Raw genomic sequence first — 1,146 nt, 5'->3', positions numbered from 1 at the left:
TGGCAGCCCAGCGGCTCCAGCTGTTCCAGCGGCTCCTGGGGGCGGTGCCCGGGGGTGACCTGCGCCTGGCACAGGTGGTCAACGACCTGGAGAACCTGCACAGCCTCCTGGGGGTCCTGGGGGCCCTGCTGGGTTGCCCCCCGCCCCGTGACCCCCCCCCCGGCCCCCCCGGCCCCGCTGGCCGAGGCTCCCCACACCGTGGCCGGGGTGGCCCTGGCGCGGCTCCGGGGGTGCCTGGAGGGGATCGCCGCCCACCTCGAGGGGGTCCCCGCCTGTTAGAGACCCCCGAACCCCACCGGGACCACCCCAACACCCCATGGACACAACCAGGACCTCACCAGGACCACAGTGGGACCCCGACAAGGGCTCCTGGGACCCCACAGACCCCACCAACCTCAGTAGGACCCCACGGACACAACCAGGACCCCACAGAGACACCACAAGGACCCCCAAGGTCCCACCACGACCCATCCCACCGACCCCACCAGGATCCCACGGACCCGCCCAGGGATCCTCAGAACCGCACGGACACAAACGGGACCTCACCAGGATCCCTCTGGGACCCCCCACAGATCACACGGGACCCCCATGGGGGGACCCCACAACTGTCCCCAGGCACTGGAGTGACTCCAGCTGCTGCCGGCGCCTCTTTTTCTACATCATTACTATTATTATTATTATTATTTGTTATTAAGTATTGTTATTTATTGACTTTAATTTAAAATAAAGCCCCTTTTCCAGCAGCCTCACTTATGTCTACTGACCCTGGGGACAAGGGACCCTGGGGACAAGGGAGCTCCAGGGACACGGGGACACGTGGGGGACAAGGGACCACTGGGGATGAGGGACAGTCGAGGAACAAGGGACCCCCAGTAACGTGGGGGGACACAGGAGACACCGGACCCCAGGACAAAGGACATAAAGGATATCGGGGTCAGGGGACCCGAGGGGACAAGGGGACCCCAAGGGACACGGGAACACGGGGGACAAGGACCAAGGGCCTCCCTGGGGACAGGGGACACCCCGGGGACAACCCTGGGACAGGGGACCCCTGGGAGAAGGGACCTCCCCCCGGGAACTGGGACCCTCCGTGTCAAGGGGGCACACGGGGCCAAGGGACCCTCGGGACACCCGACATCGGGGACA

The 1,146-nt window shown here is 65.4% G+C and overlaps 1 protein-coding gene across 1 annotated transcript; it reads left to right on the top strand.

Annotated features, from left to right (window-relative positions):
• Positions 1 to 5: 5 nt before the first annotated feature.
• On the top strand, positions 6 to 652 carry LOC113942672 (leptin-like; the record flags this gene model as incomplete). The annotated part of the gene is given in 2 exon segments (XM_027633756.1): positions 6 to 152; positions 154 to 652. Coding segments are annotated over 2 exon segments (273 nt in total), but the record flags the coding sequence as incomplete, so codon positions are not given.
• Between the last annotated feature and the right edge of the window lie 494 nt (positions 653 to 1,146).

This window comes from Corapipo altera, unplaced genomic scaffold, assembly GCF_003945725.1.
Source record: "Corapipo altera isolate COAL_440 unplaced genomic scaffold, ASM394572v1 60104, whole genome shotgun sequence".
NCBI classification, from domain to species: domain Eukaryota; kingdom Metazoa; phylum Chordata; class Aves; order Passeriformes; family Pipridae; genus Corapipo; species Corapipo altera.
The sequence above is the reverse complement of the archived record's forward strand: the minus strand, read 5'-3'. Positions and strand labels throughout refer to the sequence as shown.